Genomic DNA, 22,721 nt, shown 5'->3' on the forward strand with positions numbered 1-22,721 from the left:
CACGCCCACACTTCAACAGTCCACATTGCAGCTCCCTCTGATCATCGACACCCTCAGAGCAAACACGGATCTGTGCTGCTTTTTCTCGACATGAAACCAGACTGCGGCTCACTGACGCTTGACTCTCTCCCGCACCTTCTTGTGTGACTCATCAAGGTGGTTCCCCTGTAGTAGCCTGAATCCACATCTGACTGAAACCTTGAAGCTGAATATAGTGGGCCGACATCATTTGACCAGGATGAATGCCTGCTATAACTACATGACTGATACCTAAGGTCACTCATATTTATCAGAGATTCCTAGTTGGAAAGTCCACTATTGATGACCCATTCACACCCGCAAACATCTGTGAGGACTGAAGTTCTTCCTCGTCTTGTTAACACCAGCAAAGTCAGGGCCTCACAGCTTTAATGAAGCTGCTTTAGTGCCTGACGGGACTTGGATGTGGAATGACACAAAACACAGGCATGTGAAAAGGAGATGAGGAGAAGGCAAGGGATGGTGTTGATGACTGTGAGAGTCTTTCAAGAAAAAAAAAATCGAAGAGCTTTTGTGTGCAACGCCGTAGAGCTCGCCTCGGCCCGACACTTTTAAGCTAGGAAATATTCACAAGCGCTAATGGTTGTCTTACACTGAGGCCCATCCCTTCAGGTGTCTATGCAGAGATGCTGTGAAGGGTCTGGAGTTAGGAGTATATCCAGTCATGGCTGTGTTTCTTCATGAAATATACCATCAAGTTTCTCTTAAAAAACAAAGTCCACTGTTATAGTTTCTGAAAAACATTTTTTTTCCAACAGGCCAAAACAAAAATATATAGTCTTGGTCACCAAGCGGTTTATTTAGTTGATTGAGTGATACAAATTTGACATTCTTCTCTCGAAACTGAGCTGAGGCCGATGTTATCTGACTTGTCGTATTGAGAGTTGTATAGACCTTTTTAGAGACCCTGAGTTTATTCAAGTCTCCAGCAAAGCGATTCCAACCAGACAACAATCTGAATTGAAAACTAATAACTGCAGAAAAAAGAGACTTGAACAAAAGTAGATTTAAAGTTTGAAAAGTCAATTTAATCTTGGTGATGACTCATGAGAAATAATGATAGTCTGTCTTCCATTTGGCAGGTGACAGCTCCACCATCTGACCGTCCACTTCAATGAACCTGTGAGAGTCTGTCAGAACTTCAGTGTCCTAAAGGAAGCCCAAATCACATCCTTGGAACAATGCCAAATTAGTTTGCATTCCTACGCAGTTCTATAGATATAAATACACAATAAAACACAAACCTATTAAATATTTTTTTCTTGACACATTAATGTGAAAAACAACAGGTGTATTTGTGTTTACATTTTGCTTGTTCTGTATGCTGTTTACATTACATCAAAAGCTAAGAAATCTTCAGCTCAAGTTGTCATATTTACAGATGAATATTCATTACTTTGAGCCTTCTGGAGCCACCAACATTCTTCAAAAGGTGTGACTTAATGCTGGTCCATTTGGACCCACGAATAGAAACAAAGACTGTTTAGAGAGAAACGTTCCTCATCCACCACAAGAGGAAGCAACATAAGCAACGTTCTGACTGCTGCTTGAGGAATGATGAAGTTGAAAAACAGGTTTGTCAGAGACCGTTCCTTCCTAGGATGTTTTGCTCCAGTTGTAACACGCACTGAAGGGCTGAGGTCACCGGAGAAGACGAGGAAGTGCAGGGGCAGCTTTTCCGTCTCATCTCAGATGACCGTTTCCTGAAGAAAGTGTCCACACGAGAGCCACCGACTGGAAGTCTGCAGCGTGGTCGCCCTCTTGTCAGTACCAGTACAAATCCTTCTTGTCCATATGTCGTCCTGAAACACACAGAGTCAGAAACATAAACTGTCAAACCGACCTCACTGTTTCACCTCATCTTCATCTATCAACTTCTACCTTCATCACCAATCCTCCAGAATGCTTCTCAACAAACCTCTTGAATTACCTTGCACCCCAGCGTCAGGCGGGGGACGCCCTAAAAAAAGGTCACCATCACAGAGAACCAAGATAGAAACTCACACCTACAGACAATTCGAGCCTGAGTAGCTGACGTGGTACGGAAGCAATTTATTCCTCCATTACCTTCCTCCACCTGTCCACGGCGGCGTGTGCTGTCGCAACGTTAATAACCAGAATCAAATGTCATCTGACAGAAGCCCTCTTCAATATCTCCGGAGCGGCAGAACTCATTTCAACTCTTCAACATATATTTCTTTCTTTTTTTGCTGCACAATAAAAAAAAATAAAACCCATTATGAGGAGTCGAGCGAGAATAAACCCCATATTAGCAATCAATCTGTCGATGCATTTATTTGTGTCATAAATAGGACAGTATTAGTTTCGCGAAGGTCTTTTATATCTCCGAACGTTTCGCCTGATGAGACTTGTAATCAATATGAGGCCAGCCATGAATTCTATTCTTGTTTTTCCCAACAGCGTGATGGATTACGTCCCATCTGGCTGTACTGACAGACACAACACGACAATGGCATTAGGCTGAGGGGGATTTGAAGTGGAAAATATCAACACAAATACATGTAGCAGGAAGATGTGGAAGATGTGGAGATTTTATGCTATTTTATGCACGTGTCAAACCCAAGGCCCCGGGTGCCCAATCCGGCCCACCAAGTCTTTTCTTGTGGCCCGCTTTAAAGACTTAGACGTGTTAAAAATGGCATTGTAGAGCTGCAGAAGCTAGATTCTCTCCAAGAAATTATCCAGTCCAGAATATAGAAAAGGTGTGTTGGGCTGAGACTTGGTGGGAATTTAGAGGGGTGTCAAACTCATTTATCAATGAGGATACTTTAGCGCTGACAAAGTCGCAGGCCAAACAAAATTAACATCAATTGATCAATAAATGACATTCCATTATTGTGTCCATTTTAAGTATTGAGGGCGAACTCTGACTCAAGGGGTTAGCTTCAAAGCACACCATTTGCCGAGCCCCACCACTGACTCAGAAGACTGTCAGGTTTTCTTCTTGACGAAGATTATTTCATTTGCATGAATTTTGAGGAATTTCTCTCATGAATTCTTGACATTGATCTATGTCATGACATCGACATACTTTGTTGGTGAGCTAGTTTTAGTCCAATTTTTACAATAAGGTTTGTGTGCATGAGCCTGACATACAGTTACGACCGTATGCTTTTGGACCATGGGTGGAAACTGGAGTGGCTGAATAAAACCCAAACAAGCCTGGGGAGAACAAGCAATCTACTAACAGAGAGGACACAGGCTCACTACAGGAGAAAAAGCTGTTATTTGGGTCAACCATCAGATTTAAGGACTTCACATGCCGTCTTCCGAATGTGTTATTTCCACACAGAAGACTTACCTGATTCAAACCCCACAGCAGGGTCCACTGAATCTGTTAATCCCGGAGGCACCATCCAGTTTGGCAGCAAGTCCGGTTTGGAGCCAGAGGCCATGCCGGACCCGATATCGCCGCGATCGCTGTGGAGCAGGTTGAGCAGCGACGTGGCGCACTGCTGTCCGGTGAGACTCAGCCCATCGGGGGGTAGATTATAAGCGATGGCCGACAAACTGGGGCTCTGTCCGATCCTGGCATTGATAGGGTGCCACGGTCTGCTGGGCCCATCTGGGGGACTGAAGACCTGATGTCTGCCGGGTGGAATTGGCAGCGGTGAATATGACTCAGCAGCGCTTTCTTGGCAGGCGCTGGTTTGCTCTGTGGAGATCAGGCGGAGATTGAGTGTGTAGTGGTTGAATACACTGAGGAGTCTGCTGTCTTACCCAGCTTAATGGGCTGGTGGGTCTTCTTTAACTTTGCCCCCGGTGCTTTGGCCTTGCAGGGTTTATTCAGAGCTCTGGAGAAGTGAGAATCCACCATCGTCCCAATGTCTCCATGGAAGTAGGTGAAGATGACACACTGGGAGTGTTCCTCCACTTTCACCGCCGTGGGATTCTCTGTGTTGTCTTCCATGGGTCAGGTGTCGCTGCAAAAGCAAGGCAATAGCAAGGATTAGCCCCATAGCCGTCTCTCTGCAGGTGAGGTGGAGCCCAAAGGCCACTGAGTTCTCTTCTGACATGACAGTGCATTGTCTCACTGTGGGTCGTCGGCACACACTTGCACACACAGATCATTATTGAAAGGAGTGGTACGTCATGTTGTAGTCAAGACCATGTCAGGACCAGTCGAAGATGGACTGCAGCAGCAGTGGGAGACGGGGAAATCAAATGACTGAGTTCATTTTTTATCGTGAGGCAGTGGTACCACCTCACATGTTGGTAAATCTCAGTTTGCAGTTCTTCTGCACCTCCTGTATCTGGCTGCAGTTTTTCAGCAAAGGCAAATGAAGATGCCCTCACCACCACCTGACTCACCTTGTTTCGCTCACCGATGGCCAACATTTGTGAGATGAACCTCCTTGTCGAAATACTTTCGCTTGTGAGTCATTCAGCGTTGAGTGACACATTTCTTCAGGCCTGATATTTTCATCGCATCAGTTATACCTCATTAATCTGAAGGCGAAGCCTAGCAACAAGAGAAGAACAACAACACGCGCCACTATGAAGGAACATTGAGAGCAGTCGCAGGATCTGCCAGATCAGGGTTCCAGGTCTCGACAAGATTCTGAAGGAGACAGTTTTATGGAGTGGCAGGATGTTAGTATTTCTCCACTCTTGAGGTTTCACATCAGTGATGATGATAATAATAACATAAATATATATATTCAAAACAGACCACTTCTAACTGTTCCATCATGCAGCCGAAAGGGGGGAAACCATTTGCTACAAAATCCAAAATGCACCTACATGTGTGTGTGTGTATGTGTGTCTGTGTGTGAACATGTGTGTGTATCCAGATGTGCGCATGCATGTAGGAGTGTGTCAGTTTTTGTGACTGTATGTTTGCGCGCGTGTGTCCTGGTGCGGACCAAATTTGGGGTAAACACCGGATACCTTCATGGGGTCCTTTTGCTGGACCTCACAAAGTTAAGCCCCGATTTGAAGGTGAAGTCTTCAAAACAACAAGGTCATTATAGTGAGGTTTAAGTTTGATTCAGACTCCTGGTTAGCCATGTGTTTTGGATGGTTAGGTTGAAGGTGGGAGGCTGGGGAAAGGGTCATGGCAATGAGTGGGCTCCACAATGATGGCGTGACAAACCAGTGTGTGTGTGTGCTTGCATATGAGTGTGTGTTCAGCTGTACTTGTGGGGACCAATTCTTGGACACCCAGCAGCTTTGAGAGGACATTTTGCTTTTTTGGTAACAGTTTAGTAAAGAACATATTCACCAACTGTGAAGTCACAGACAACCACATGAATCATGAATTATTCACAAGGCTCATCTTAAAACCAAAGAGTTTCTCAGTGCAGATCTGCCCTTCTACAGCTCCTCCACAGGAGCAGCTCCCAATACAAGTGAACCCAACACTGAGCAGAAGAGCCCTGACTCGAAGGTGATCAGCCTCCGGCTGTCCAAACACAGAGTTCTCTGGACAGTGGTGGGAGGTTTAACCAGGACTTGACTGTTACCAGGGGAGTTGTTCTTCACGTCTCTTCAGACTAATCTTTACTCTCACTACAGATCACTGTATCATCAGCAAACATCATGGACCATAGAGGCTCCTCACTAGCCTCATCTGTCAGTCTGATCCCACGCCCCAATCACAAAACTTCACATCTCACTGTCCTCATACTTGTCCTGCACAACCCTCACATACTTCTCTGGTTCTCTTACTCTCCTGACTTCCTACTACCGTTCTTTATGAATGTTTCTCATGGGATATGAACTTTTCTTCATAGAGAAAAAGAGCAGAAATATGCTTCCATGGGTGCAAGGGCGGTGTTATGTTCCGCTCAGCAAACACAAACACTTTTGGATACAAGGTAACTAAAGAAATGGTGAATATCATTGTTCATTTAAAGATGCAACAAATACATACTATTTTGTAAATTGATCTTAAAAACTGTATCAGCATGTCCTGCTACTGTTACCAGCAGCGATTATTGAGGTAAAACTTCTTCAAAGCCTCCCCAGATTTGAAGCCACAAAACAGAAGAAACAATGAAATGAAATTGTTTTAGAAGAATATTTAAAGTCTTCGGCCGGCTCTTACCTGACCAGATGTTAGTCCAAAGATGACCGAGCAGCTCGTCCTCGCGTCGACCGCCGAGTCGACTCAGGATTCTAGCAGCAACCCAGACAGTCAGTGCGGACTGTTGCAATCATCTTAATGACTACATTAAAGTTATTATCCTCCGTGGTGTTCTTCTCAGGTCAATGCTTTTCCTGCGCTACAGAGCTGAGTGGATTTGAAGGAGGGCGTGTGAAGCTTCTTGTATGTGGACAAATATGAGCAGAATGTTATCCAGCAAGTTGATCCAGAATCACAGCGGCACCTCATTAGACACATTTCTGCACTGACTGAAGCTGAGACTCCGCTCCACTGCAGCACTTAGCAGGAAGTTTATTTATATATATATCGCAGCACCAACATACCTGAAGTTCAAAGTCTTGTACGGCACAGTGTCGTACGTCTTATGAAGACATTCTACACATAAAAACACTCACTTGTAATATGTTGGCTGGATCTACATGATGGAAGAGCTTCAGTGGCCAATAGTGTTGAGGGAACGTATCTTATCTGTCAGTAATCTTCTCCTAAATATCAACTTTCTCCAGCTTTATTTTGCATTTTTGTCGGTTAAACCAAATCAGGTCACAAAATTCATACTCACTGACTGACCAAAATGTTGGTGTGTTTGTAATTAGAGGAGGGATATTGAAGCATTGCTCATATATGATGCACACATGGAAGCCTATTATTATTATTATCACTATTATTATTATTATTATTAGTAGTAGTAGTAGTAGTCGTAGTATTAGGTATTATTATTGCTATTATTATTATTACCTAAATTTATTTGTATGTATATATTGTAATGTTTGATTATAATCACTTTATTCTTGTAAAAAAATGAAATAATAATAAAAAATAAAATTAATAAAAAATAAATATTATGAAAACAATGTACATCCATTGTATATGGATGACTATAATAGAGTCAAAATTAAATTAAATTAAATCTTTATGGTTGGATGTGAGTTTCCGTCAACGTTAAAATAGATATTTGGGTGCCATGTCATGTGAGTATGACTCACAAATTGTGTGTGTTTTATTCCATCTTCTGCACATACAGTATTATGGCTAACTGCTACACATACAGTTCACTTCATTTTCTCTGGCTACACTGGGGTCATCTTTGCTTTCAAAACCCTGTAGACGGTTCGGTAGCATCCGATGCAGAACCACCAGATTCAGGAACAGTTTCGTTCCTGGTGCTGTCAGGCTGCTGAACGTTAGACAATAGCTGCAAAACTGTTTATTTGTACATCTTCCTGATTAGTATTTATCTCATATTTATTTATTTTTGGACATATAGTTTTGTTTTTGGAAACCGGAGGTGTCCATGGGACACACTACACAGCATAAAGCCCTCCACCACTGAGCCTTCTTTCCTGTCGTCACCTGTTTTTTGGAGGGTCCTGCTACATCTTTATTATTCACAGAACAAATCACTCTGATATTGCGCTATATTTTTTATTATCACCATTTACAATGAGAAAATCAATATTACAGATAAGAAATTATCCCTGAGCATAATGTCAAAAAAGAGCGATTTTGTCTGGGAAACGATGTCAAGCTTTACAGTAAAATGATAAATAGTTTCTGTGTGTTGTACGTGAGGAAGCATGTTAACTGAGAAGAAGCTGCATGTGTTAACCACAGTACGTGTTTGTCAACCTTTTTAAAAACAGCGATGTGATGTGACTTGTGTTTAAATCCATTTCTGGAGCCCGTTCACGCCTGCTTTTGCTGTTTTGGTGCCGGTTCTGAAGACGACTCGGAGATCCTGGTGTTGGAGGTCTCTATGGAAGCGGCTGAATCAGAGCTAACAAGATTATTTTTCATCTTGGTGCGACTTCCCGCTGTCACAGTGCGGCTCCATTCTGCACAAAGAACACAAGAAAGAGTGACGCTGATTCATTTTTATGAAGCCGACACATCAGGTACTGGTCTCGCAAGCCCTGCTGATCTTTCTTTAATAAATGTACCTGTGTGGTCAGGGTCCCCGAGGCGTCCACAACGCAGGTGGGTCTTCCACTGCTTCCTCACATTCTCTTTCATTAGACAGTGGAACAGAAACACAAAGAAACCTGAGAAGAGAGAGAGACAGCACTGTGCTGGTGGTGTTGTGGGGCATACAGCCAGCTGTATTTCCTTCCAAGTCACTTGCTACACCTAAAAGCTAGTCAGCCAAATGTTTACGTACATTATCATTCACGTAAACAGCAGTAAAACTGCTGCTATCATGCAAAAATCTGTCTATATTTTAAGGTATGGTGCAAGATTTTTTTCCCTCAGAATCATTGTTACGCTCCTGCTGAAACTTTTAGTGGCCAGAGGAACATAAAAAAGTATTAGAAAAAAAGGTTGGCAGTTGGAACGCAGGACGGGTGGAGCACTTTTGCACTCAAAAAGTTGCTTGCTAAAGCTGCTACAAAACCACCTACCCACCATTAACTTGAGCATTTGCAGCTCTATCTAATACAACAAACACTGAGACTGAGGCTGCAGAAGCCAAAGAGATACATGAGCGTAGCTTCTCAGGAATGTAAACATTACCCTGCAGTGTGTTGAAGATGGCAAACAGGTACATCATGACCACTCTGCCTGGCCCAAAAGAGAGAAATCCCATGGCCCAGGTGAGTCCCAGCAGGACCGTGAGGCTGGCTATGGCCCGCAAATCCTGCAGATTTGTGCGGCTGTTTGTTGACGACTTGTTGGTGTTCGTCTTTCTGATTTGGACCAAAACCACGATTAAGACGGCAAAGTTGCACAGCAGGATGAAGAGGACGAAGGCCACCACGGTCACGTAGAAGAAGACGTCGTCCTGGATCCAGCAGCTGGAAGGCAACAGACAGTCAGAGCGGAGATGTTTGGACAAGTGTCAGTCTGGCTCTTACAATGGGTCAGGAGACTGGAGATCTACTGCCGCCTCCTGAGGAACACCGCTGCCATACACGTCTATGTCTATAGCCAGGACCAGAACGACTACAAGCAGAGGAAGTCCTGCAGAGAGAGCCAAGATAGTTTCATACTCTTGTTCTTCAGTTGCTTTTTGACCAAGGAGCATGCAAAGATCTGCCTCACCCCAGCCAACAGCGCAGAACTTGAGAAGGTACCACGGGATGTAGGTATTGAAGACCTTGACCAAAGCCAGGTACATGTGCACAGCCTCCAGTCCCATCCAGGTGAAGGAGGCCAACAGGAAGTAGTGAAGAGAAGCGGCGGTCACGATACAGAGGCCGTAGTTGGAGAAGGACGAGAGCCAGCCGTCCAGGAGGAAGACCAGGCTCAAGCCCAGCAGAGCCGCCGAGAGGTTGATGAGGATTTTGGACGGATAATCACCTCTCAGTTTTCTACGTAAAGAGAGGGGATTTTCATCAGTAGTCCAGAAAATCTTCAGAATAAAAACAGATATTTTGCCGCACCGGAAACCAACGTAGGTGACAAGAGTGATGCCCAGGAAGATGGAAGACAAACCGCAGCCAAGGTACGAGATAATAGTGAGGATGTAGCTGTCAGTCTCACCGATGGGCGTCCTTGACACGTCCTGAAATACATACAGAAAAGAGTATGAAGGTATTTACAGAGACCTGTGGGAGGAAGAAGCATCCAGACAGCGGCTCACCAGCAGAAGAGCAAAGTGGGTCAGGTGGTCGCATAGACAGCTGGTCTGGTTGGAGGAGGCACTCTGAGTTACACAACCACGGCTGCTCCAGCCACCGTGTCCCTCTGAGAGCCACACAACAACAACAACAACAAGACACAGACATTGATAACTGAGGTGAGGTTTAGAAAAAGGTCTGGTGAATATGGTCACAGATAATTGCGTTATCAGCTGTCACACCTCGGCATCTGCAGATGTAGATTAACCAAACAGTTCTCCAACAAACTACCTGCAAAACGTAATCCCTTAATCCACCCGTCAATAACTGATAACCAGCTCACCGTTGATCTGGAAATCCCAGAACACACATTTAACTCGGTGATGCAGCTGTGAACACAACAGCACGATAATGATGTCAGAACCAAAGAGAGTTTTTTTTTAAATAAGCTTTGACACATCAGAGGATTATTGAATTACCGATTTGGGATTCAGATGACGGAAAGTCACCACAACTTTGTCGTCCAGGTTGTGGACTTTGGTTTGATTGATACTTGCAGATACGATGCTTGAGTTCAGCGTCCAGCTGCTGTTGATCATGCTTTCGTCCTGAAGAGAAGTCGAAAAATAATTGCAGGCTCATGTGCTACGCTCAGCTTACTTGTCGCTTGATGTGGATATGTCATTCAGAAAATGATGAAAGAAAGATAAAGGAACGTGAGAATACCTGAAACAAGTCAGACGTCCCGAAAAACTGGAACTGGAGCCGTATTTTGTTTTCCTCTCCAGAGGGAAAGAAGGTGTTCAGTTCATTCGGGAGAAAGATTGTCGCGTGTGCTTCAGGTTCATTGACAAAGCTGGGGTCAACAAACACCTAAAGAAATATAGACATATGTACAATTGTTGGATCGGTCTCCTCTCTGTTGCAGCTCACCTCTGGCTTCAGCGCAGCTGAAATAGAAGAGACACCGAACGTGAGGCCCTTGAATCCTTCTCGATCCGTGTTGACCATGGACAGAGCCAAAGTCGGAGCAGTTACACTGAGAGAATCACCCTGGAATTCCATCCTGTCCCCCAAGTTCTCGGTCATATTGAGGACACTTTCGACATAAAAAGAAAGTTATTCAACTAAAACATTGTTTTAGCGCTGCACATAGTGTGACTTACTGAGGGGCCGCCGCAGTGACGTCTGTTTCAGACACCAATATGTCGCTGATGATATTCACAATGCTGCGGCCTAGATCAGGCTTCATGGTGCCAATGTTCACGACTTCATCCAGCTTCTCCACCACTGTTTGCAGGTCAGTGGAATCAAGCTGGGTGGAGCCATTCACCAGATCCTCAATCATGCCGACCACTTCTGCAGCGTTATCTACAAGATGAGTCATTTCCAAGATCAATATTTATTATTATTATTATTGTTTATTTATTTAATCTCAACACTGGTCCTTTATCATCCGTCTTTTTTTTAAATAAAGTAAAGCCTGTGTTTATGAAGGCCTCATGAGGTCAGATCAAAACAGCAAAAGAAATTGTACTTTTTTAATGTATAAAAATTGAGAACATTTTGTATTGTAAGAATCATATTTATAAATTGTGTCATATTTTATTTCCATTTTATGTCTGGTCTTCACGCCCATGCTGGTAATAGTTTGATTGAAATGTTAAAAAAAAATAAAATAAAATGAGTATTACATCTAAAAATAACCACATTTAATATTTTGTATAATCGTAATGTATGTAATGTGACCTTTTGAGAAATGTAATTACCCATCTCTGCTGTAAACTCACTATAATTTATATAAATTATATAATTTTCTTTTTTGTATTTTTTGTATTTTTTATTTAATTTTCATTGTTTGCTTATTTTATTTTCTATTTTAATTATAGTCCATTTTTTTCTATTTGTATTAACTCACGCTTTTCACTTTCTAAATTACCATTATTTCTATATAGTATCATATTTTTCAAGGACTCAGCTTTCAGCTTTAATTTTTTAATATATGCACATACTTTTCTATTGAGTCTATTTACTTATTATTTTTATTTTGTCTTTACCACATTAAATACATGTTTTTCTTTCTAACAAACAGCTATTTTTATGTAAAAATAATGTGATTTGGTGTCTGACCCTTCAAATATACTGCTTCTCTCAATATCATATATACTGTATGTATTTTTTTCTCATGAAACCCCTTCAGCGCACACACCGTCTGCTCCTCAGATCCATCATCTTACCAGGGGTGACAGTGATATTCTTGATGTCTGATATCTCCCTAACCGGGGTGCAAGCGCTCATATCCGGCGTGGCCCATCTGGTTCGGTCAGTTTCTATGTTTAACTCACTGCAGAAAGTCAGGAAAGAGCCAGGGGGGAAAATGGAGACACGTTATTACCTCTGGTCTGCAACCAACTGAGTTCAAGTCAAACCTGACAGGCAGCATTTCTTCACATTCATCTCCATCTAAAGCCCACAGGTGGATATATATCAGGGGTCTGTGGCGCCTCAGAAATCACATCACACCAGGAACCAGGAGCAAATCTGCGTTTAGTCAATAACCATGTCTGTAAATTTAACAGACGGATTTATGTAAGCTGCAGCCCGGAAAAGATCAATGAGTTTCCAGCGCTTATGCGCACAGTGGGAGAACATGGAAGAGAACTTTCTAATTTAGGGAATTCTCTGTCTTCCAGAGCCATCTCCATGGAAACAGATTGCTCTGACACCAATCAATAGGGCTTACATGAGCAAATAAAGCAGTATAGAAAAGCATATCCTCAATCTGGGCACATTTATATCACCAAAATAAATGCTTGATCTGATGACTGGGTTTACCGCGCTCATCATCTCGCAAAGAAGAAAGTGAGTCAACTCCTTTTTTTGTCTGCCTATTTTGACTCACACTGGAAAAAAAAAACATCTCACACTGGTCTGCATATTTCACACGAGAGTGAACATCCGAATTTGCTTTATATGAGTGAGTCAAACGTATGGTCTGGGGGCCAAATCTGGGTCACAAGAGCTTCAAATACATGCAGCCTGTAATACTTTCAGCCCGCTACTTGTGTTGTGTTTCACTTTTTGGCCCCTTGTTCGATTGAGTTTGACACCAGAAAGGTAGCACTCAGCTAATATCATTTTTTATTATGTATCTGTGACAATGAAAATGAATTAACTGGGACGAATTCCGCTGAAAATTACCAACACATTTTTTAACTTTTTGAATGTCATTTTGTGTAGTTATTTTGCTTTAATCTGCTGTTTTTAACCGGCAGCAGGCTTCACAGTGACTTATTTTATGTGAGTTAATTCAAAATATCGTGCCAAGGATTTCTTATTATTATGAATTTTATCTTTTCAATTTTATTCAAAATGTGTTCCATTCATTGATGTTGTTCCTTCACAGGTCACAGTACAGATCCAGCAGCCTGTAGCCTCCAGTCAGAGATCATTTTGTGGAGCTTCAAATTGAATATTCTGTGACCTCGCACCTCAATTCCTGACTTCCAGGAATTTCCTCTGCATTGAAAAGGTGTTTTCGAGTTCATTGATTGAGTGTTTGGTGACTAAATGTTAGCACATTGCAGCCTGAAGCCAAAATTCGACTGAGTATACTGAGAACCTGTTACCCATTTAACCTAAATCCACTTCTCTAAACTGTTTCCAGTTAAGATGAGATCATTCAGCCGAGTTCCCTGACCCACTTGGGTCCGCAACAGCCGAGGTTTTCCTCAATCTGTAACCTTGAAATATTGATGATTACTTAGGGTCAGCGGTGTGAAATGTGATTCCTGCAACTGCTCTGGCAACACAAGATCTTCGGCTGTGTTGGTTAATAAAAAAAGTCCATCAGATTCTGATTCTTAACTCAGGGTAATGACGATGTAACAAGATCTAACAAGCAAGTGTGACCCTTCTCATCTCGTCTGTTGACCACCGAACTAGATGATCTGCACCAAAAAACTACCAAAACAGAACCTCACCAGAGTCTGTACGCCCGCTCTGATTTGGGTTTCGTGCACCCCATCACTTGAGTGTCAGCTGGGAAGGTCTCCGCCCATATATACACCCCATAGACCGTCGATAGAGTTTCTTCAAAGCAGTTATGAGGCGCTGAGAAAAGAAAAAATCGCTTGAAAATGGCCTGATTTTTGCGTGAGAGAATCAACCTTACCGATGAGTTGGACCGTTATCTGCTGTGTTTCGATAACAAAGTCATTGCTTGAATGCTTCCCTCTCAATGCAGCTTTTATAGCCGTGATCACTTGGTCCGCTGTGTTGATTTTATATTCCCGGACATGGAAGGCGCATTCATATCTGTGGGAAAAAAAAAACATATTAATAAGCAAGTAAACTCAAACACTTGATAATAACGGAAGCTAAACTCACCTCCTGCCTTCTTTCTTCATGATGAGATTCAGAACTTTCATGGTCCTGTTGGCTTCCAGTGTTTCTTGCAACTGAATTTATAGTTTAATATTTGAACAAGTGTCATTAATAGAAGGTGTGTTCTTACCCACTGTGTGATCACTTCACTCGCGTCTGTTGGGTCAGCCGTGATATTCACTGTCAAGTCGACTCGGAAGAATGCATCAGGTCCAACTGCAAGTTCCGGTGTGTATATGTCAATGTGCTGCCTTTTTTGATGTTGCTAATTCTTATAGTGTGTGTGTATATATATATATATATATATATATATATATATATATATATATATATATATATATATATATATATATATATATATATATATATATATATATTGTCAGAGAGGCTTGATGGAGATGGTTTGGACGTGTAGAAGGTGGCAGAAGGTGGAGAGGAAGGCCAAAGAGGAGATTTATGGAGGTGGTGAAGGAAAACATGAGGTTTGTAGGTTTGAGAGAAGAGGAAGCAGAGGACAGGTGAGATGGAGGAAGATGATCCGCTGTGGCCACCCCTGAAGGGAGAAGCCGAAAGGAAAAGGAAAAGAAGAAGAAGTCCATATAAAGCTCTTCATTTCCGTATTGGGGTGGATATTAAGGGAAACCTCACAATATGATACATATCACGATACATGGGTCACTATAGTATCACTACAGTGATATATTATCACAGTAAACCAGGAAGTTTTACACAGTCAGCAAAATAAAAATAAAAATAATAATAAACACCATATTACTCACATTACTCAAATGAATTAAATATAAATAAATACTAATATTTAACCATTTGTTTCTTTAACAACACACTGAAAGTTGCAGTTTAGCCCACTCTGTCTTTGAAAACATGAAGAATGAAGTGTGTTTAATTATTGATAGCACAAAAATCCATGTTTGACTAACAACTTAACTGAACTAATGATTTTTTACACAGAAAAAAACACATTAAGAGATAACTATTACCCCATCATTTCCCTATCGTCACATTAAATCCTAACATTGTCTTCGATCTCTCAATGATGGTATTATAACCCTGCCATGCGATCACTGTTTCTGTAATCTCACCAATTTGCATTTACATTTATTTCCACATTTATTCCGACATTGTTTCCCTAAATGTTGAATGTCTTCATCGTGGCACTAATAAAGGCCGTCTATTCTAATCTAATCTAATTCATTTTCTGATAGCGCATGGGAGAATTATTTTGATGGACACGTCATTCTGACCTCTTCAAACAGGTGCTTCTGTTTAGCGTATAATAAATTCAAGAGTGAGACAGAAATAAGGTGCCAGGACAAACAGTGACTCACATGAGAATATTAGCGAACTGACCTCCCAAGCGACTGACTTTGGTTGACATTTTGGAAGCTGCTGGCAGACGACTGTGATGTTTTCTGGCTTCTGTAAGATACATGTTTGTGGATTGCACTGCTGAAGACATTTATCATTGACTCTCAGGATATGATAGAAGTCAAACAGCTGAGGCATGGATCAGATGGAGGGTCGTATTTACCACAGTGCAGGTCATCATCAGGTGCTGGCGGACAGTTGTGCAACCACACTTGCTCGTCCCATCCCACCACGTCTCCATCAGAACACCTCCTCCTCTTCAACTCCTCTGCGCTCCATTCTCTCGCCCACATCCGAAATGAGCCAATCTCCCCAAGCCAGTGATCCCCTTCTTCTGGCTGCACTTGGCCCTTTGCGTCCACCGTCTGAGACGCCCCCAGAGTCAGGGTTCCGTTTGGGGTCAGAGGTCTGCTCTGGGTGCTATTCAAGAACTCTTCCACCACTAAGGTTTCATTGATATAGACCCGGAACCTTCCTTTCTCTGCTGACCGTGTCAGACACACAGAAGTCCACTCCTGTAGCTTCAGCTTGTTTAAGACCCACTGTCGCCCCAACAGCCACACTGTCATTTCTTCTTCTGTGCCGCCAAAGCCGAGCTCTGTTTCCACAGCTGCTGGAGCTTTATAGACAAAACCTGTCCATCTTGAGGCAGAACTGAGCCGTATCAGCGTGCACACACTCAGCTCTTTGAGGGTCGGAACGACTATGTCTGGCCGTAGCTGCCACACGCAGGGTTGACCCTTGAACTGCACCTTCTCACCCCACAAGCCGCGACTACCTCCAGCTGAATCTAGGGGACACAAAACAACTGAGTAATGCAGGTCAACAAACTCTCTTAAACTGTCCATAAAATCTTACTTGGAAGAGAAAAGAAAAACTGTAGACCAAGACAGAGTGTAAACAAGGTCCGGCTTCTTGAAGGGTTCATGGCTATAGTACTAACATCTGGATTCTGCCCCAGTCAGCTGTTGGGTAGCTGAAAAGGAAGCAGACCAGATGAACAAAGAAAATGGACACCACAAAGAACCAACATAAGAAGCTACTTACCACCATCCTCTTCTTTAAATGTTCCCGATGAAGTTAGTGAGATGTAATCTGTTGTTACCCACTCATGTAAAACTGGCTAAAGAGCAAGTGTGCTCACGAGTGTCACTTTATTTCCCCCTCCGCTCCCACCTGTCCCAGTTCCAGGGTTACTCATTACCTACAATAAACCCAGCAATGTATGATAAGGATGTGACTTTAGGGAGAGCACATCATCATAATATGAACATACCGATACACTGTTCATAGCGTTGGGTCTTGATCCTGTCAGAGCTTTTGAAAATACTGTTGATATTACTGTCAAACTGGCCTGAACACTATCAGCTGTCAGTGTAAGAGTAAGAAAGCTGAGCTATAATGGCCTAGTATATACAGCTTATGACTTGGTGACGCCTCTTGTTGTCGTAACACTGACAATCTTGGTTCTCCACTCAGTACATGAATGACTCAGTTATACCGAGTTGTTGCTCCACTAGCGATTGGGTGACACCATTCTATTGAATTTTACTATCTAGAGTCCAGTTCTTCACATTGATGGTGTCGTCCCAGTGCGTTCCGAAACAACACTGCCACCTGCAGTCCAATTGAAGTTAATGATGTCAAAGAAATTTGAAATGCTATAAAGGTATCCAAGTATTGTTACTCTTTATATCAGGGAACACGTATGAACTATTAATAAGGTAATTACTTGCTTATTTACATTTAAAAATCAGTAATTATGATGTGGTTTAAAGCAAATATCAGGGTATGATATACTCATTCTTAACAAGATACTTATTGGTACGTTATACTGATTAATTATAGGCTAATATTCTGGTAATACGAATACATAATATGAATAAGTAGTTTATTGATGGTAAAATATGTTCCCTAATCTAAAGAGTCAATCTATTTGTAGAGTGAAAATAAATGCAGGGCAATAATATTGGGTGAAAATCGTAACATGGGGGGTAATGAACAGCCTGGCTGAGGCCTGCGTTATTATTGCGATCACCACAGAAAACTACATAATCCTGTTCAAAGATAATTGTTTTAAGAACATAAACAAGGGAATACGGCAGTAGCAAACTAATACTCTCCTCCACCACTGTTAGAATATTAAGTTCAACTGTTCTAGTTGTCTTGCTCATTTGCTTGGTGGCTGTCACTGTTGACTTAAAGTTATGCATTTCCATTTGCATATAGGAGTGTGTTCTGATGCTGAAGAAAGCAATAAAGTTTTATCATCTGTAATGTTCCTGCAGTGATCACTTGTCAAACAGTCCAATTACTCCTTATGATGAACGCCTGTTATGTTTGTTTGACCAGCTGCGAAGCTGTTCTTCCTATAGAACTCACCGAACATAGAGCGCCATTGTTCTTCTGCCTCTTATCATACTGACAGTGCTGTAATAATAATAATAGTAAATCTGTACTTCCCATCTGGGGTTGCCTTTGTGCCTTTGTTTGCTGCATCTACGAAACTCATTGGCTGTTTTTTTTTCCTTTACCTGTCCTCATTCCTTACAGTCTTGGTCCAACATGTTTGCCTCTCTCTCCTCTCTATGCGTCCGAACCAATGGAGTCAGGCCTCCCTAACATCCCCACGTGTCTGATCTATCTCACAGTAAATATTCTCCGCACCAAATATTGGAATCCAATTTGTAAACATCTGTAAACTAACTGAATTTCTTGTTTACAGCCTTATGATGTCACTTGAGTTTCTCACATCTAGTTTAGTGTTGGCGATCGATGGCAGTTTCTGGGGTTGATGCTTCAGAATCAGAAACAACTTTATTGCCATGGTCAGTGGGGATCCCACCAACTTGGAAAGTGCTTTGGATTAAAGTGCTGTCATGAATAAAATACAATAAACCAAAATAAAATTGAATCAATAAAATAATATAAGCAGAAGCAACTAATAAATAAATAATTCAGTTCTGGCCTCTGAAGTACTCTCTAAATGGAGACCCTAAAATGCAAGAATGATGCCTTAAAGACAAGAGTTCTGTGGTGCATGTTGGAATAAACTCTCCAGGGCATACAGAGTGTTGGTCTACGCCATGCTGAGTTCCAATAGACAGGCAAATTTCTAAGAACAATGTGCATTCAAGCTTGGTATTTTAAAATACATGAAAATGCGTCGAAACTACGATTGATATTATTGACATTTCAAGTGATCACATGACTACAGCTAGAATCATACGCCCATTATAAGCTTCACACATGAACACAAGAAGCCTTTTTAGAAAAAAACCTGCTGCTCAACAAGGGGCCCATTCATGCATCCTAATGCCCGCCCTCCTGGCCCCTCTGTCTGGGGAACCAGAGGTAAACCCAAAATAGCAGGTTCCCTGGAGGGAATATGAGACGACCAGGTGGTGACGCAAGACCCAAAATAAGCCCCCTGGCCGTGATTCATTGGTCCACCGGCTCTATTTTTCGGGTTTGGGAACCCCTTTTACGTCACAGTTCAAGGTGACCGGGGGGATTCCCGAGGAGATTCTCACATCTGGCAGACTTTGAGGTAGCAAACCAGCCAGGCAGCAGCAAGACGGCAACACACGGACCAGTTCATTTTGCTTGAAATCATTACTTAGGTTACTGTCGTCCTCTCTGGATGATCCAGTCTCAGTGATGTCATCGGCAACATTTCTGTTAGTAAACATGTCGATGGTGAGTTCAGATTTCATCCTTCCTTCTTTCTTTGTTTTCTGCCTGCTGTGCAGCTGCATTATGTTTTACAATGTTATTTTCATGATTTTGAGTCTGATGTCACTATTTCTTGACCAATACTTTATCAAAACATTACTTGATGTAAATGTATTCCCTATTGCAAATCCATTTCATTTTAATGTGTACGGTAAATTAAGTATCTGCTGTAATAAGACTTGCTGCTTTGTCACAGTTAATTTTATTCTGTTTCCATTAATAGAATCTTTTATGTTGGGTGTTTTACTTTATAGTTCTTTAAAACCTTTTGTCACACACTTACTGTTTTCTCTTAAAACAGTGTTTCTGTATAATATTATGTTAAATTATTTTCACGTATAAAGTGTCCTGACACGGAATATGGCCCTGAATTGTCTGCAGCTGCTCTGCGTTCTTGTGCTGGCCGAACTGGGTTGTGACGAGACAGAATTCCTGCTTACAAATGGAACTTGTTTCCCCTGCCATCTTTGTGGACCAGGCGAAGAGCTGTCAAAGGTGAAGAGACGACATTTTCATTTACAAATGGAGACGTTAAATTGATTCCTACATGTCCGGCAGGACTGTGGTTTCGGGGAAGGCGCTGATGCCGTCTGCGTATTGTGCCAAAAAGGCTCATTCAGCACCGACACAGATGTGAATCCATGCAGAAGATGCACGCAGTGTCATCTGTTAAATCGCCAGGTGGGGTCGCCATGCTCCTCCATTCGTGACGCTCTGTGTGGACACTGTTTGCCAGGGTGAGCGTGAGTATTTTGAGTAGTTCTGCTAAATGGCTCCATGAAAAGAACATTTTGCGAAATTACCAGTTGCAGGTAGCTATTGAAATGTATAATATTCTGTTTTTCCCCCTTTTTTTCTCGTCACCGAACTCGACCGTTGTGTTGGTTATTTCCAGTTTTAAAAAATGTGAAGGAAATATACAATACCTTCAATAGGACGTAAATAACAACCTCAATATATTCCAGAATTCATAATGAAGCGCATGATCACTGCACAATCGTTAACGGCATTTATTATTATATAATCTACGCATGCGCGGGCGTTCAAGGCTCCTACGGTAAAGTCACTGGGACATTTTACACTGCGTTGACTCCTTGTGTGAAAGTTTTCAATTTGTCAATCTCATCTGACTTGTTCTCTTGTTATTGTTATGTTGAACACTCATCACGTACTTTTGTTTTTTGTACACTAAATTACTGAATAAGATGTCATTCATATATAATGTAGGCAATTGTCTAAAAAGGTTTAAATCTTCAGTTAAATTAATTCTAACTGGTTTTGACCTGAATGTTGTACAGGTCCATGTTTTTGCAAATAATCAACTTTTGGAAATGTTTTGTGTTTTTATTTGTGAAAGACCAATCAATTTCAATGTAATACACAATTGCAATTACAAGTCAGGATGACATACATGGGCTCTAATCTTGAGCCACTCAATAAAGATTTATTTGATCATAGAAAGGCTCTTCCCTATTATTAAATGCCAATGCTTTCGTGATTCAGAATGATGATGTTTGTCCGCAGCTTTTATGAACTACGAGGCATGAGCGGTGAAGTGGAGCCATCTTGTGTCCCTTGCTATGGTCGTAATAAAGCACATCAGAATTGTTTTTCCAAAAACCTGGACTCAAATGCAGGTAACAATAGCACATTATGAATTTAAAGTTGATTCTTCAGCGTATCGTACCTGATGATCACATACATTACACTTTTATTTCTCAGAACCTGCAGTCACTGTGCTGAGGGAAAATACTGAGGTGCCACAGGAGGAAAGTGAGTTACAAAATGGAGTATATTTTTGGAACAACATTTAACGTTCAGCCTCATCATGATTGTTTTTAAGGTGGTGGAGAAGGAGAATTTCCAATAATAATGATTGGATCTTTGACAGCCTGCGTGGTCTTTTTGTTTGCTCTGCTTTTTTGGGCCTTTCTCTTGACTTCAGAGCGATTCAGTACGTTGAGACACATATAATATCCATCTTCTTTTTCATCAGTTGTGAAACTCATAGGCTTCTACCTTCTCAGAGAAATCTACTGCATACTGTCCTGTGCTCAAAGAAGCACTGTTGGAGATGGATCCTCCAGTTCCCTCAAGCCCCACGGAGGGTGCAGAGCTGACGGCTGATCTGCCAAAAGATTCTTTCCAGTCAGACACACAGTCAATTCACAGCTTATCAAGTACAGCTTTTGTGATTTCATTTTTCTGTTTAAAGAGACCAGAACTTGCTTCTCCGGGAGAATGACTCTCAGCCTTCGTCGATAGTCATCAACGTCACCGCCAACATAAAGCCACCTGGTCCAAAAGAGGAGGCCTTTTACCTCACCAAAGATGGGCGGGATTCCAGATGCAGCCATCATGATGAGGTCAATAACAATATTATGCCAAGTAATGTTCATTGAGCTTAAGTCAGAAACTTAAAATAAACTGTTGCTTAGACCTGTAAAAGTGAATGAGATTAATACATTAACAAAATGCAGATGAATAGTTTCTGACCTCCAACTACAAACAGAATTTCTGTGGAATTAAATATCCTAAATGATCTGTGTGTTTTAATAGGCCACTTCTTTTATGGAACTTCAGTACCACCAATGATTACAGCATTTCAACTGCTAAATCAGCAGTTTTGATGGGGATGGCATATAAAAATCCCACTTCATATTTATCATAGTCTGTTTCTAAATAGGTCATCTTGAATGAGTGTGAAGTAAACACCAAGATTCAGATCAGATTGTTCTGTTCCACTTGTGAGTGACTCCAGGACACTGATACTTTTCTCTTTGTTTTGCTGTATTTCTAGAAAAGTATTCAGAATCAGATCCATAATAAAAATGTAAATGACTTTAATATACTTCACATTTCATTTAGCAAGTAAATGCTCAATACACAAAAGGTATGGTGGTAATGTAGCCATTTGTTTGTCTCATTCAGATGGATCAAAATCTACGAAGAATATGGGAAAAAGCTGAAGGTCTGTTGTTTGTTTCAGTTTCCATAAATACCACATATATATGAACTAATGACATCTACTCTGTTGTAGGTCAGAGTGTTGAAGCTCTGAACTACGACTTGATCCAAGACTTGTCTTTGCTGCTGGACACCTCTGAGAACAGGATGTTAATGAGAAGACTTGGCTTGTCTCTTGGTGTGCCCCCTCAAGTCGTTGCACATCTGAACGGCTTCCAGGATCTCTATCTATACCTGAGCACTTCGACTTATACACTCCTGCCTCAACTGGCCCAAGCAGCTGCTCTGTTGCCCTGTCCTGAAGCTGTTGCTATGATACACAATGCAGTCATGAAAAAGTGACCATATCAGCAGCATGTGTGACAGTTCTGAAATGATAAAGCCCGTTCAAAGTGTTGCTTCTGCCGTTTTGTTTTGCAATTCATTTTTGTTTTCTTTCTTCCACTTGATTTACCCATTAAGTCATGGGAATAATGGGTGAGAAGCGATGGAAAATTAATTATTTGTGCTCAGAATTTCAG

General features: G+C 41.7%; 3 protein-coding genes across 12 annotated transcripts; 1 reads left to right on the plus strand and 2 right to left on the minus strand.

Annotated features, from left to right (window-relative positions):
- Positions 1 to 840: 840 nt before the first annotated feature.
- vgll1 (vestigial like family member 1) lies at positions 841 to 6,299 on the minus strand. Of its 2 annotated transcripts, none has more exons than XM_053879544.1 (4): positions 4,372 to 4,759; positions 3,781 to 3,983; positions 3,362 to 3,715; positions 841 to 1,841 (listed from the first exon to the last, which is right to left on the minus strand). In XM_053879544.1, the coding sequence occupies exons 2-4, from the start codon at positions 3,968 to 3,970 to the stop codon at positions 1,804 to 1,806; spliced, it is 582 nt and encodes a 193-aa protein (XP_053735519.1). In that variant the 5' UTR covers positions 3,971 to 3,983; positions 4,372 to 4,759; the 3' UTR covers positions 841 to 1,803. The 2 variants fall into 2 exon arrangements, with proteins under 2 accessions (XP_053735519.1, XP_053735518.1); XM_053879543.1 differs by lacking the exon at positions 4,372 to 4,759 and adding an exon at positions 6,110 to 6,299 and having other exon boundaries at positions 843 to 1,841.
- Positions 6,300 to 7,569: 1,270 nt separating this feature from the next.
- Positions 7,570 to 20,234, minus strand: adgrg4a (adhesion G protein-coupled receptor G4a). 9 transcript variants are annotated; one of them, XM_053879694.1, is made up of 21 exons: positions 20,037 to 20,234; positions 16,357 to 19,958; positions 15,662 to 16,288; positions 15,481 to 15,579; positions 14,243 to 14,328; positions 14,116 to 14,186; positions 13,901 to 14,043; positions 13,710 to 13,839; positions 11,964 to 12,070; positions 10,893 to 11,097; positions 10,660 to 10,825; positions 10,453 to 10,599; positions 10,206 to 10,334; positions 10,070 to 10,115; positions 9,750 to 9,853; positions 9,550 to 9,671; positions 9,209 to 9,477; positions 9,022 to 9,127; positions 8,681 to 8,961; positions 8,110 to 8,211; positions 7,570 to 8,004 (listed from the first exon to the last, which is right to left on the minus strand). In XM_053879694.1, the coding sequence occupies exons 2-21, from the start codon at positions 16,424 to 16,426 to the stop codon at positions 7,856 to 7,858; spliced, it is 3,159 nt and encodes a 1,052-aa protein (XP_053735669.1). In that variant the 5' UTR covers positions 16,427 to 19,958; positions 20,037 to 20,234; the 3' UTR covers positions 7,570 to 7,855. The 9 variants fall into 9 exon arrangements, with proteins under 9 accessions (XP_053735669.1, XP_053735668.1, XP_053735671.1 ...); XM_053879693.1 differs by having other exon boundaries at positions 16,357 to 16,474; positions 16,546 to 20,234; XM_053879696.1 differs by having other exon boundaries at positions 16,357 to 16,702; positions 20,160 to 20,233.
- Positions 18,812 to 22,581, plus strand: LOC128767581 (tumor necrosis factor receptor superfamily member 27-like). The gene is made up of 10 exons (XM_053879702.1): positions 18,812 to 19,197; positions 19,615 to 19,728; positions 19,792 to 19,970; positions 20,758 to 20,870; positions 20,956 to 21,006; positions 21,077 to 21,187; positions 21,261 to 21,381; positions 21,449 to 21,599; positions 22,165 to 22,204; positions 22,274 to 22,581. The coding sequence occupies exons 1-10, from the start codon at positions 19,159 to 19,161 to the stop codon at positions 22,540 to 22,542; spliced, it is 1,188 nt and encodes a 395-aa protein (XP_053735677.1). The 5' UTR covers positions 18,812 to 19,158; the 3' UTR covers positions 22,543 to 22,581.
- The last annotated feature ends 140 nt before the right edge of the window (positions 22,582 to 22,721 follow it).

The sequence above is a fragment of the Synchiropus splendidus genome, chromosome 11 (genome assembly GCF_027744825.2).
Source record: "Synchiropus splendidus isolate RoL2022-P1 chromosome 11, RoL_Sspl_1.0, whole genome shotgun sequence".
NCBI classification, from domain to species: Eukaryota; Metazoa; Chordata; class Actinopteri; order Syngnathiformes; family Callionymidae; genus Synchiropus; species Synchiropus splendidus.